Source organism: Miscanthus floridulus, chromosome 1 (assembly GCF_019320115.1).
Source record: "Miscanthus floridulus cultivar M001 chromosome 1, ASM1932011v1, whole genome shotgun sequence".
Classification (NCBI taxonomy): Eukaryota; Viridiplantae; Streptophyta; class Magnoliopsida; order Poales; family Poaceae; genus Miscanthus; species Miscanthus floridulus.
Window position 1 is genome coordinate 171,464,814 of NC_089580.1, and position 10,995 is coordinate 171,475,808.

Sequence of the window (10,995 nt, forward strand, 5' to 3'; positions counted from 1 at the left end):
GATCGACACTTAATTTGCATATATACAAGATTCCTATGATCATTAGACAACAAGATGCTTACGGTGACTTCGTCAATCTCAAAATATGTTGGCTCAATCTTTTAGAAATGCTTTTAGGAATAAGATGTGTGTGCATGTACTCATAGGGTGAGTTGTGTGTGCATGTATATGAGTCTATACGTCGTATTATGATTAAGAAAATAAAAGTCTCATTAAATAGAGTGTTATGTTAGTGTTTTTGATGATGTGGCAAAAAAAATGAACAGAAAAACTCTTTCATCCAGGTATATGAAACCATGCATACTTTGCATCCAACACATTTTGCCTCTTGCATGTATTGTCTGTGAAGCAAAAACAATGTAACAGGGCTTGCATGTGCTATTTCATTCATCAATTAAATACAAAATACTATTCACGTGACACTCTTGAAACATACTTCCTCTATCCACAAAAGAATACAATTATAGGAACCGTGCCGGTGAATGTAGCTCAAGTTTAAATATTATTAGCATTTATGTCTCCAAATAAATTTATTATAAAATTATATTCTATAACTAATCTAATTATACTTATTTTGTCTCACGAGTGTTAACACTTTTTCATATAATTTTAGTCAACTTTAAACTGTTTGACTCCTCGAAATGTGATAATTATATATATATATTTTTTTTGGACGGAGGGAGTATATGCAAAAGCTAGCACGAGAATGGCCTTATATTCAAGACTGAAGTATGCAGGTTCATATATGGTATATGTCGACCAATGTTTGATTTGATTTTAGGGACCACGCCAAGTCAGAAGCGCCCTACGTCAAACAGGAGAGTACATGTACAGCTCTAATTCCATTCTGAAGAGATGAATGATGTTGCCCGGCCTGTGCCTGTTGCTGGAAAAACTAGAGTGGTAGTAGTATAGTGTCGCTTACTCCTACGAAACATGTCTTGATTATCCGGATGGGAACATAGCCACCTCAACACTATTAGGTAACAGCAGCTTCTACATTATTAGTAGTGTTTGACTAATGACCAGCTAATATCAGGTAACAGCTAGCGGCCTGCAAGCTTGTGCTCCAAAGGACTGACGATTTGATTTTCTGCTGGTAAGAGAAAGAAGAAAAAAACGAATCGTTGTATTTGATTGATGAGGATATCCCATGCATGCATAGAGAAGAAAGACTATAATGAAAATAAACTAAAAAAATAGTCGTGGCAAACATGCATTATCATCCATAAGTAGCTAGCTAGTTGCATGCGTATTATGATCAACTGTGAGAGATTGTGGTGTTTGTTTCGTTCTACTGTTGTTTCGTTTTGCACATCTCATCAAGTGATGGTGGATATATGTTAGCTTTTAGATGGACCTGTTCTCTAGCATCGCCGAAAGGCTCGTCGTGCGCTGCCGCTTGAGCCCGGCGGCGCCGCCAGATGATGCTGCCGCTCCCGACTCCTCGGCGGCCGACGACGACGACGACGTGCGCTCCATGACGGCGCGCAGGGCCTCCTGGATGGACGCGACCGTGTGCTGCGGCGACATGGGCGCTGCCTCCTCCTGCTGGTCGTCATCCGCCGACGCCGGCGCCCCCTCGCAGCCGCCGGTGCTGTCGTCGGCGGTGATGACGAGCACGTTCTTGACGCGGCCGCCGAGGGTGGTGATCTCGGCCTTGAGCGCGCGCAGGCGGAGCGCCTTGAGCGCGCGGATGAGGTCGGGGAGGAGGTCGGCGCGGTCGTCGCAGCAGAGCGACGCGCGCACGAGGAGGCGGCCGTCCTCGTCGCTGGACGCGTCGACGGTGAGCTCGTCGGACTCGGTGGGCAGCGGGCACGCCTCCTCCGTGATCTCCGACGTCTGCCGCTTCAGCTCCTTGACGTGCTGGATCACCTCCGCCAGCAGCGACGCCTTGTCTGTCTGCACGCATGTGACAGACGCACATGATCGATCCGATCGAAAACCACAAGGAGGAGGAGTAAATCACAAGGAAAACAACGCTAAGCTAGCTAAACAGAAAGAAAGACCACACGGGCCAGCACTAGCGTAGTTGCCAGAATGATGAGAGGGGGAAGTATGCGGTGTACGCATGCAGGCCAAAAGGAGGCCATGCGTGCCCGCCGTGGGCATGCATGCTTCCGACTACCGAGCGTGGCGTGGGACTCACTCACTCACCGGCCCCCTCCTACTTGGAGCACGAAGATGGCTGGTAATCAATACAAAATGTTAGTGCAACGCATAGCTTGTTGGTGTCGTTGTTGCGCTGTTAGTGGTGCTCGCACGCACGCTTCCACAAGCGATCTATGTCGTCGTCGCTCGCTCTTTTTCGGTCTCAAGTGGGGCATCAAACCATCACCACTCCCGATTATTTTATACATGTTCTGCTATCGCGCCTACCTGGGGTCAAATGCAAAATGCATGCGCCTACTACTACTAAGCTATGGTTTGTGGTGCACTAAGAACTAACAGTGCAGCACGAGTATTTGTTAGTGGCGTGGCATACAATGCAATGGGATGCAGGTTCTGCAGAGGATCAGAGGCTCGGAGCCTTGGGAGTGTTGCTTGGGCGGTAGTAACCCGGATGCATGGAGGATCCCTCGAGATGACCAGCTTTTTGTTTATCTTTGCTGCACTGTTCATGTCCGAGACTGACACGAGCTCGCGTGTTTGTCTCTCCTCGGAGAGGCCCGGCAGTAAACTCCCGCATCGCGAGCTTTTTGTTCCCTTCCCGGTCTCTCTTTTCCGCGTCAACTAGGCGGCTCCCTCCCTCCCCATGTCTCCTCCTACCTCAGCCCTACACTACACCTGTGCTAGCTAGTGCTATCGGATGGAGAGCCAGCATCAGCTCGCTAGCAATGGAGTTCGCGCGCACGCGGATCGGACACATGCATGCGTTGCAAGAAGTTGCATCCGTAGATCACTCGATCCGGCCGTGTATGTATGGTCGTGACGACGGACGGCAATCGAGCTAAGGACGGACGTCGATTATTACCTTGGTTGTGTTGGGCAGGAGGCTGCGGAGGCGCGCGAGGTGCGCGTTGATGCGCTCGCGGCGCCTGCGCTCGGCCTCGCTGTGGCTCTTGGACGCCGCCAGCGCCTTGGCGTCCATGATCTCCTGCGCGGTCATCCGGCCGAAGTCTCCGAATGGCGACGACGCGAAGGGCGGGGGCATCATCATCCCTGAGCCGCCGTGGTGCCCCATCCCCATGTAGAGGCCGCCGAGGCCGAGCGGGTCCGACGACGTGGACGGGCCGCCCGAATGGTGGTGATCGTACGCGAACTGGAGCGCGCGCCGCGCGTAGAAGTCGGCGAAGAACGGCGGCTGCGGGGGGAGCGGCGGCAGAAGCGGGAAGAACGGGGACTGGTGGCCGCTGCCGCCGACGCTGTGGTGGTGGTGGTGGTCCTGGTGGAGCTGCTGCTGCTGCTGTGGCGGCGCGGACGGCGGCGGCAGTGGCCAGCAGAGGATCTGAGGCGGCGCCATGGTTGCCGCACTCACGCTCCCCACGCTACTGCTCGCCTCGAACACCATGCCCGCGGCGTCTTGACCACCGCCGCCATCTCCTACTCCTTGCTCCACCACTCCGCTCGTGGCGCCACCGCAGGCCGCCCTCGCGTGGTGCTCGAGCTCCTCCTCGTCGTCGTCGACGAGCACTCCAACTTCCTGGTGGTGGTGGTGGTGGTGGTGGTGGTCGCCGTGACCACCCATCGATCGTCGATCCGATTGGAGGAGCGAGGAGCTAGCAGCAACTGGTGGCTCGCAAATAAGGTTGCGGTGTCCTCCTACTCCTACTACGTTTAATTGGCATGGAAGCGAGATGGATGGATGCTTCTCCTGGTGTGTCTAGGGCTAGCTTTTGTATAGGGTGTGTCATGTGGCAGCATGATGCGCCTTTCGGCCTTTTTGTCTTTCGCTTATGATCTCGCCCGGCCTCGCAAGAATCATGGCGACCTCCCCCTGGCCTGCTGATCACACACAGGCAAACAGCAAAAGGCCTCGCCTTTTTTTTCTCGCTTGAATTCGCTCGCTCCCGGTGGCCTGGCCTGGCCTTTGCCAGGGCCGGCCCTCCAGACGACCTGACCTGACCAACTGATAGCATTACTTGGCTGCCACGCCTTTCGATGGCCCTGTGGGGGCAAAGGCTAGTAGGGTAATATAATTACTAGGCTGGAGCAATGGAGACAGGAGGGGGAAAAGAGCGTGTTTGGATTCAGTGACTAAAATTTAAGAGCTATGTTGAAAAGATGTTGCATAGGGTGTTTGGATACTAATAAAAAAATAAATTACATAATCCGTCAGTACTCCACGAGACGAATTTTTTAAGCCTAATTAATCCATCATTAGCACATGTTTACTGTAGCACCCATTGTTAAATCATGGACTAATTAGGCTTAAAAGATCCGTCTCGCAAATTAGTCGCAAACTATATAATTAGTTTCGTAATTAGTCTATATTTAATACTCTATGTATGTGTCTAAACATTCGATGGAACGGCGACTAAAATTTAGAAGCGGCAACCAAACACCGTCTAAATGGAGCTGACCGATCAGGCCTGGAACAGGACCAAAAGGGGGGACGCGTTGTGAGGGAAACGGAGGGGGCAAAAGATTGCCTGGACTGGAAGGCGAGTGGAGTGGCCAGGGCGGGGGAGGAGAAAGAGCTCGTGTCATGCCTCATGCGTGTGTGTGGATGCCTGACTGAACGCCTGCCTCGGTCAAGGCCCATGTTATGCAGCAGCAGCAGCAGCGAGCGAGCGGGCAAGAGCGAGCACCCGTCCACTTTACGAATCCACGCCTCCCCGCGCGACACAATCATTGTGTCTTGGAATACACTCCTCGCCGGCCGGCCTGCGCGCGCGCGGTTAGCAGCTAGCGGCAGAGATAGGCTATAGTACGAGCGAGTAGACGGATTTGTTACTCTAATCCCGGCCTGCGTGGGCGCAGGATTGAACAAAACAGGATCCGCGCGAAAGGGCAGGCTAATGCCACTAATGGCGCCACTCATCCGCGCCACGATGGCCGGTTTCAGATCTTGGCCCATGATTACAACGAGGCCCGCCCGCGCCCTCTGCGATCCGCGCGCGTGCGCTCGAGGCACCTAGCTCGCGAGGTCGCGAATGGGGATGGGGGATGGGGGATGAGCATGAGATCCCGCGGCGGCCCGGCCGGCCCCTGCATGCATGCCGGCGCCATGATGCGCCCCGCCCTGCCGCGACGCGCGCGTCGTCGACGACACGATCATGCTGCTGTGCCGCGCTCCGCTCGCGCGGGCCGGCGAACGAGGCGCGCGCGGGGGCGACAAGTGGAGCAGCCTCGTTCCGCACCCCAGATATCGCGTCGCGTCCCTCCCCGCCCCGCGCCTTTGTGATTGCGTTCGTACGCCGGCACAATGCCTGCCCTGGCGCCCTGGAGGATCGGAGTGCCGGGGAGCGGGAGCGGGAGCGGACGGAGACGGAGGAAGCCACGCACGCACGCACCGATCGAATCGGGTGCAGAGCACGCACGATTCAGGTTGCCGCTGCATCTGCATGGCACGGCACGCGCCCTTGGGCTATGTGCGCGTCATGCAACGTGACGGTGACGCGCCCGAGCCGAGAGCGCGCCTGCCAGTTTCAGAGGCGGGCCGGGGAGGGGTGACTAGCCGGCAGAGGCAAAACGACCGGCGAGAACTCATCATGGCGTGGCTCCGCCGCATTCACTCTGCCCTTTGTTTGGGCTTGCTCCCTGCTCGTAGCGCTGGGCACGTCGCCCCTCGCTGGCGCTGGCGCTGTGCTACAGTGTCGCGAGTATTCATGTTTCGCGTACGCATACGGAAAATTAAAAGATCGGACGATCCTTAGCAGTCATTTGGACCGGACATGTTCGGCTGGTATTAAAGCCGACTGATAAGCTGATCTTGATTGATTTGTTGTGAGAGAAAATTATTGTAGATTCTAACTGATAAGCCGGCTAATGAGTTCAAACGAATAGACCAGTCTCCACACTGTAGTTCCTTTTGGCCCCTCTGTACTTTCCTTTGCCAAAATGGAAAGTGTGAGAAGCCCAGATGAAGTTGGCCTTGGAACCGTGCAAGTCCGGAAAGAAATGGACTAACCACTACTGAAGACGGCTTCTTTGGTGAGTGTCCTAGATTTTGCCGAGTGTTTTTTATCAGACACTCGGTAAAGAGGTCGTTTGCCGAGTGCCAGAGAGAAAGCACTCGGCAAATAAATGGCACTCGGCAAAAAGGTGATTTGCCGAGTGCCGAACACTTGGCAAAGAATAACACTCGGCAAAGACCAGGTTTGCCGAGTGTCAAACAATAACACTCGGCAAAGGGCCACCGCCGTTAACGGCCGGTAGCCGCTGTTAATCCTTTGTCGAGTGTCTTCTCCTGGCACTCGGCAAAGACGCTCCTTTGCCGAGTGTCATTTTTTGACACTCGGCAAACCATATTTTTTTCACTTTTAACATCCAAACTTTTTCTACAGTCCTCAGACAATACCTGATACTCCATGTTCCAATGTGGCATATTTCTTGGACTTTTTCTATATTTCTTTAATTTATTTTATTTAATTGATTTTTTGGATAATTCAAATTATAATTGCTAGTCATTCGAATAATAAAAAATGAATGGAAAATGATATTCATGTTATTTAGTATAATGTGAGGCCGTATCCAGAAACAGGCCACCAATTTCGAACATCTTATTCACGAAACATGACCACGAACTTGTGATCGAGTTATTTTTAAATTCTATAAAAAGCAAACGAAGTCCGAAAATCATAAAACTTGTCAACATGTCAAGTCTTTGTCGAGTGTCTGGCCAGGTGGCACTCAGCAAAGAATTAAAAAAAATAAAAAAACTTTGCCAAGTGCCAGATCGGGGGCACTCGGCAAAGAGGGGATTTAACCTCCTGGCCCAGTCAGCCCACACACCGCACGCACGCACACACGCACGCCCGCTGAAAGCTCTAGTTTGGTTTTGCTAAATTGATGAAACCCTAAGTGCTAACCTAGTTTATCAAGTGATCATGAGATAGGTAGCACACTTCAAGTGAAGAAGCCAATGAAGATCATAACATGACAATGGTGATGCCATGGCGATGATCAAGGGCATAAACTTAAAAAGAAGAAAGAGAAAAAAAAAGCTTAAGGCAAAGGTATAATTTGTAGGAGCTATTTTGTTTTGGTGATCAAGACACTTAGAGAGTGTCATATTTAGGTTTGATAGCGGTACTATTAAGAGGGGTAAAACTCGTATCGGAATACGGTTATCAAAGTGCTACTAGATGCTCCAACTCATTGCATATGCATTTAGGATCTAGTGGAGTGCTAACACCCTTGAAAATGTTTGTGAAAATATGCTAATACATGTGCACAAAGTGATAAACTTGGTGGTTAGCACATTTGAGCAAGGGTGAAGAGAACGGAGGAGATGCTAGCGTTGGTCAAGTGACCGGACGCTGACTGCCTGCGTCCGGTCGCGCTAACTTGGCGGTACAATGGCTAGGGTTTACCACCGGACGCTGGGCTGTGTCCGATCGAGGTGGACCGGACACGTCCGATCAAGGAAAACCGGTTTTGGACCCTTACTGTACACGACTGGACGTTGAGGCTCCAGCGTCCGGTCCATTTTGCCGGAGCATCCGGTCAGCTTCGTAGCCGTTGAAATCTGATGAACGCGTTTGAAGCTAGTGACATGTGGCGTCCATCAGTGGACCGAACGCTGAGTCCAGGGTTCGATCAGTTGAACCGGAGCGTCCGATCAGAGCACAGTGTTCCCAGTGAAGGGGTACAACGGCTCTATTTCGTGAGGGCTTCTATTTAAGCCCCATGGCCGGCTATGGCTCACATCTTTGGCCATTTTCATTGATATAGCAACCTTGTGAGCCTAGCCATAGTCCTCCCACTCATCTTCATCATTGATTTATCATCATAGTGAGATTGGGAGTGATCCAAGTGCATTGCTTGAGTGATTGCATCTAGAGGCACTTGGTGTCCGTGTTTCGCTGCGCATTTCGCTTGTTACTCTTGGTGGTTGCCGCCACCTAGATGGCTTAGAGCAGCGAGGATCATTGAGCAGAGGGTGGTGATTGTCTCCGGCTCTGATTGTGGTGATTGTGAGGGGTTCTTGACCTTTCCCCGGCAGAGCGCCAAAAGGTACTCTAGTGAATTATTCGTGGCTTGTATGATCCTCATCTTGTGTTGGTTGTGCGGCACCCTATTGAGAATTTAGCATATGAAGCCAATTAGCGTATGAACCTCCAAGTGAGTAAATCACCACAACAAGGAGTAGCTTACCAGCAAGCAAGTGAACCTCGGTAAAAATCATTGTGTTCATCCTTTGATTCTGAGATGATTGGTCTTCATTATTATTTATCCTTGTGATTGATTGGTTCACTCCTCTACACGGCGGTATAACTATCTTGATCACTTTCTTCACATTATCATAGACTAGTTGACAAGCTCTTTAGTGTAACTAGTTGTGAGAGCTTGCTTGCTTGGTTGGTGTGGCTCTTTAGTTAGTCTTTGAGAGCACACTAACATAGGGTAGTGTCATACCTCTTGTGTGAATCGACACTATCTAAACTAGAATTGTGGTAGGTGGCTTGCATTTTGAGTAGGCTAGCACAACACTTGCTTCGCCTTAAAATTGTCTAACTATTTTGTTAAGTGTTGTTGTAGAAATTTTATTAGGCTATTCACCCCCCTCTAGCCATTAGGACCTTTTAAGTGGTATCGGAGCTGAGGTCACCGTTATTTGAGGCTTAACAACCTTCGGTGTTAAAATGGCTCAAATCAACAATACCAAGAAGCCACCCTAATTTGATGACACAAATTATCCTTATTGGAAGTCAAAGATGACAACACATATCAAGTCAATCAATAGAAAGGTGTGGAAGGTGGTAGAAACTAAAATTGAGATTGGTGATTCAGAGAATCCCACCGCGGCTGAAGAAGTGCTTCTCCAAAACAATGATATTGCTCTAAGTGCTATTCATGATGCAATTGATGAGAGAACATTTAAGCAAATTAAGAATATTGAGATGGCTCATAAGGATTGGAAGAAGTTAGAAGAATCATTTGAGGACACTCAAGCCGTGAAGGGTGCAAAGGCATACATCCTCAAAGAAAAGTTTGCAAGCTTCAAGATGAAGGAGGATGAAAGTGTGTCAGAGATGTTTCATAGGCTTCAAGTGCTTATCAATGATCTTAAAGCACTTGGAGAAGAGGTGAAGGACAAGGACTTCTCCTACAAATTTTTGAGATGCTTGCCTTCAAGATTTGGTACATTGGTCACCATTCTAGTGAGAAGTGGTTTGGACACCATGACACCAAACCAAGTATTGGGAGATATAATGACCGATAATACCTATAGAGATGATGATGAGAAGGAAGAAAAGGAGAAGAAAGATGAAAAGAAAGATGAGAAGAAGAAGAGCATGGCATTCAAAGCCACATCGTCCAAGGGTAAAGGAAAGCAAGAAACATCAAGTGAAGAAGATGAATCATGGGATGATGATGATGATGATGAGAAGATGGCTCTATTTGTCAAGAGATTTGGCAAGTTCATGGTGAAGAAGGGCTACCATGCTAGAAGAAAGAAGTCTTCATCCAAAAATAAAGAAGAGTCAAGAAGGTGCTTCAAGTGTGGAAGCAAAGATCATCTTGTTGCTCAATGCCCATACAATAGCGACAATGATGATGACAACAAGAAGAACAAGAAGAAGAACAAGAAGGAAAAGAAAGAGAAGAAGGACAAGATGGCCTTCAAGAAGAAGAAGAGTGGTTCATATGTAGTCACTTGGGATAGTGATGACTCCTCAAGTGATGATGATGATGATGATGATAGTGATGATCACAAAACCATCAAGAAGAAGGTTCTTGCAAGCATTATCATCAATGAGAAGCCTTCTCTCTTTGAATCTTCATCATGCTTCATGGCTAAGGCCACTAAGGTACAATCTTGTGATGATGAAAGTGATGAAGAACATGTTGATGATAATGAACATGAAAATAAAAATGATAGTGATAGTGATGATGATGAACCTACTAAGGATGAATTAATTGACATGCTAGAAGATGCTAGAGAATACTTTGATATCAAGAGAAAGGAATGCAAAAGCTTGCGTAAGGAACTAAAAGCCCTTAAGCAAGCATTTGATGAGCTCAATGCATCTCATGAGAGGCTAGAGGAAGCCAATGAGAAGCTTGGCAAAACTCACAAAAAGCTTGAAAAGGCTCATTCCACTTTGCTTAATGAGCAAAATAAAAGGAAGCATGTTGAAACTTGCAATGTAGGTTTAACTTGTGATATAATTGATGAATCACTATCTATGCCTATCATTGTTGCTCCTACTAACTCTTCTTGTAGCACTTCCACTTCTATCTCATCTAGTAGTGATGGTCTCACTTGTGGTGCCTCACTAGTGGTTGAGAATGAGAACCTCAGGAAGGAGGTCACTAAGCTCACTCACACCTTAGCTAAGGCTTATGGTGGTGAGGACCGCTTGCTTATGTGCTTGGGTAGTCAAAGAGCTTCTCTCTATAAAGAGGGATTGAGCTATACTCCCAAAAAAGGCAAGACGGCATTTGCTCCTCACAAGACTAGTTTTATGAAGAACAATGGTCGGTTTTGCACTAGTTGCAAGCAAGTTGGTCACAAAGAGCAAGAATGCAAAAATAAGACCAAAAATACTAATGTATCCTCCATTAAACTTGATTTATGCTATATGCTTACTAAGGGTACAAATGGTGTAAAGGCTAAGTTTATTGGTAAACCATGGATGGGCTCAAAGAAGAAAGCTATTTTGGTACCAAAGAGCCTAGTGACTAACCTTCAAGGACCCAAGCAAGTTTGGATACCTAAAAAGAATTGATCTTCTTTTATAGGTCAATTACAAAGCTAAAGGAAGACATTGGGTTCTTGATAGTGGGTGCACTCAACACATGACCGGTGATGCAAGAATGTTCAACTCAATCAACACCAATGGCAATGATGATTATGATAGTATTACATTTGGTGACAATGGT

The 10,995-nt window shown here is 48.6% G+C and overlaps 1 protein-coding gene across 1 annotated transcript; it reads right to left on the reverse strand.

The window, feature by feature from the left end:
• Nucleotides 1-374: 374 nt before the first annotated feature.
• Nucleotides 375-3,791, reverse strand: LOC136502137 (transcription factor bHLH30-like). Its single transcript, XM_066497610.1, has 2 exons — nucleotides 2,975-3,791; nucleotides 375-1,902 (listed from the first exon to the last, which is right to left on the reverse strand). The coding sequence occupies exons 1-2, from the start codon at nucleotides 3,686-3,688 to the stop codon at nucleotides 1,351-1,353; spliced, it is 1,266 nt and encodes a 421-aa protein (XP_066353707.1). The 5' UTR covers nucleotides 3,689-3,791; the 3' UTR covers nucleotides 375-1,350.
• Between the last annotated feature and the right edge of the window lie 7,204 nt (nucleotides 3,792-10,995).